Source organism: Anopheles bellator, unplaced genomic scaffold (genome assembly GCF_943735745.2).
Source record: "Anopheles bellator unplaced genomic scaffold, idAnoBellAS_SP24_06.2 scaffold01678_ctg1, whole genome shotgun sequence".
Classification (NCBI taxonomy): domain Eukaryota; kingdom Metazoa; phylum Arthropoda; class Insecta; order Diptera; family Culicidae; genus Anopheles; species Anopheles bellator.
Genome location: NW_026685800.1, coordinates 1 through 2170, shown reverse-complemented (window position 1 = coordinate 2170; position 2170 = coordinate 1). Strand labels below are relative to the sequence as shown.

The 2170-nt window shown below is 52.1% G+C and overlaps 1 protein-coding gene across 1 annotated transcript; it reads right to left on the bottom strand.

Moving 5' to 3' along the window:
* Positions 1-36: 36 nt before the first annotated feature.
* Positions 37-1966, bottom strand: LOC131214637 (uncharacterized; the record flags this gene model as incomplete). The annotated part of the gene is made up of 2 exons (XM_058208973.1): positions 37-1187; positions 1398-1966. Coding segments are annotated over 2 exons (1720 nt in total), but the record flags the coding sequence as incomplete, so codon positions are not given.
* Positions 1967-2170: the final 204 nt, after the last annotated feature.

Sequence of the window (2170 nt, the reverse complement as noted above, 5' to 3'; positions counted from 1 at the left end):
TCAAACACTAGGTTTGGTGCACATTCTCGCGGAAACCCTTCTGAGTTAATGCACAGATAATATAGGGTGCAGTCTGTTGGATGCGGCCTGTTGTTGGTACCTATATTGTCGAAACAAGCGGTAAATGCATCCAGACTGGGAGGAGCTGTTGGAACTATAATTTCCGGTTGATCCAGTATACACGTGGACGTCTCTCGAGCGCTGCAGATTAGATTGTAGATATCGAATACCTGGCCGGCCGAGCACGTGCGCTCGATTGCTTGCGTGTCCATACACATGTAGTAGCGGGTGCAGTCTCCCTGGTGCGGCAAGTATCCGATGCCTACATTGTTTCCGCATGGATTACTTTCAACGGCTGGTGGCGAAGGATTCCAAGCGTCCAGTATGCAGGTAGATGTTTGCCGTGTGCCACACATGCTACGGTTGATGTCGAACACTTCGCCGCTGCCGCAGACTCGCTCGATGGCCTGCGCGTCCATGCACATGTAGTAACGCGAACAGTCTTCAGGATGTGGCTTGTAAGCGATGCCGGAGTTTCCGCTACACGGATTACCAGAGTTGTCGACGGCGTCACTACTTTGGTCCACAACGCAGGTTGACTGACCTACGGGCCCGCAGCCTTTGGAGACTATGTCGAATATTTGATTATTTGGGCAAGTATTTTCGAAACCGTCTGTCTGGATGCACATATAGTATCGCTGGCAGTTGGTAGGGTCGGGCACGTAGTTAACGCCAGCGTTGCCTGCGCAAGGATTGGCGAACGGTTTGGCATCGGCGAGCAGGAGCGGTGTGCTCAGCGAGCAAAGCGCATCATTCGCATTGACGCACCGATTGGTCAGCGTATCGTATCGCTCGTGAGAAGGACATTCCATTTCGAACGCTTCATTGTGGATGCAGAGGAGATACTTCGTACAGCTATTAGGATAGGGCACCGTGTTCATAGAGGAGGTTGACCCATCGCCACACAGACTCTTCGTGTCTAGACGACACTTGGCAATGTCGGTATCCATACAGACGTTGGCCTCCCTGTCGAAGGACTTTCCCAGAGGGCAAGTCATAATGTGCGGTTCCGAATTAAGGCACATCACGTACGAGTTGCAGTCGTTTGGAATAGGTCGCAGAGCCATACCATGGTTGTTCACGCAGTAGTGTCCATGGGATCCAGAGGTGATATTAGGAGTACCAGGCTAACGATAGGGATTGAAATGGAGAATTTGATTAAGATGTGGAAAGTTGGATGCTGAGGAGAATCCAGGGATGGGAAGGGAGCGTGCTTTTGGTATGTACCTGGCGAAAGTATTTATAGGGTGCTGAGAGAGCGAACTATTTACAGCCATCCTTATTCGAGTAACTGAACCCTAACCAAAGAGTCTTTTAAGTAACTGCGCCGGACTTACGGTTGAAGGGCAAGGCACGTTAGCCTCAAGATCGCAAACGCTCAACGCAGGGTTGAATCTGGTTCCGATGGGGCACGTTTGTTGAATACCTTGGCCCTGGACACAGATGAAGTACACCCGGCAGTTGTTGGGATCCGGCGTGATGACTGGGTTGAGCGGATCGTCTACGGCTGGGCAATCCAGCTCGGTGCACCCGACAACCGACGCTAGATTGCATTGACTCACGGTTTTGTCGAACTGAGTTCCTGCGGGACATTCGCGCTGGAACTCGGTTCCCTCGATGCATTGGACGAATCTTGTGCAGGAACCTTCTACCGGGAAGTTTTGCACGCCGGTTGCCGGGCACACTACGCATGCGTTACGATCACCGAAATCGCACATCTGGGTCGCTGCGACGAAGATAAACGGTATCGGGCACTCCTGCAAGAAGCCCTGGCCACCGACGCACGTGTAGTAACGCCAGCAGTCGGTTTCGTGAGGCACAAAACTGTACTGTGGGGCAGTGGCGCATAATGTTGCCTGCGCCTGCACTTGGCCGGAACCCACAAGGAACAGCGCCAACACTAAGCCTACGAATGATTGGAGAGATAGAATAGGAGGTCACACATTTGCCGAACTACGCACGGACAGAAAAGCGTCCATCACACTGCAATGCAGAAACTCACTAATCATATTGCACTAATCTGCACTACCACCGTTGTTGTCGAACGGTCAGTGGGATCGGTCCAAAATATGGTCACTTCCGAGACGATCCCGAGTCGCTCTCTCTCTCT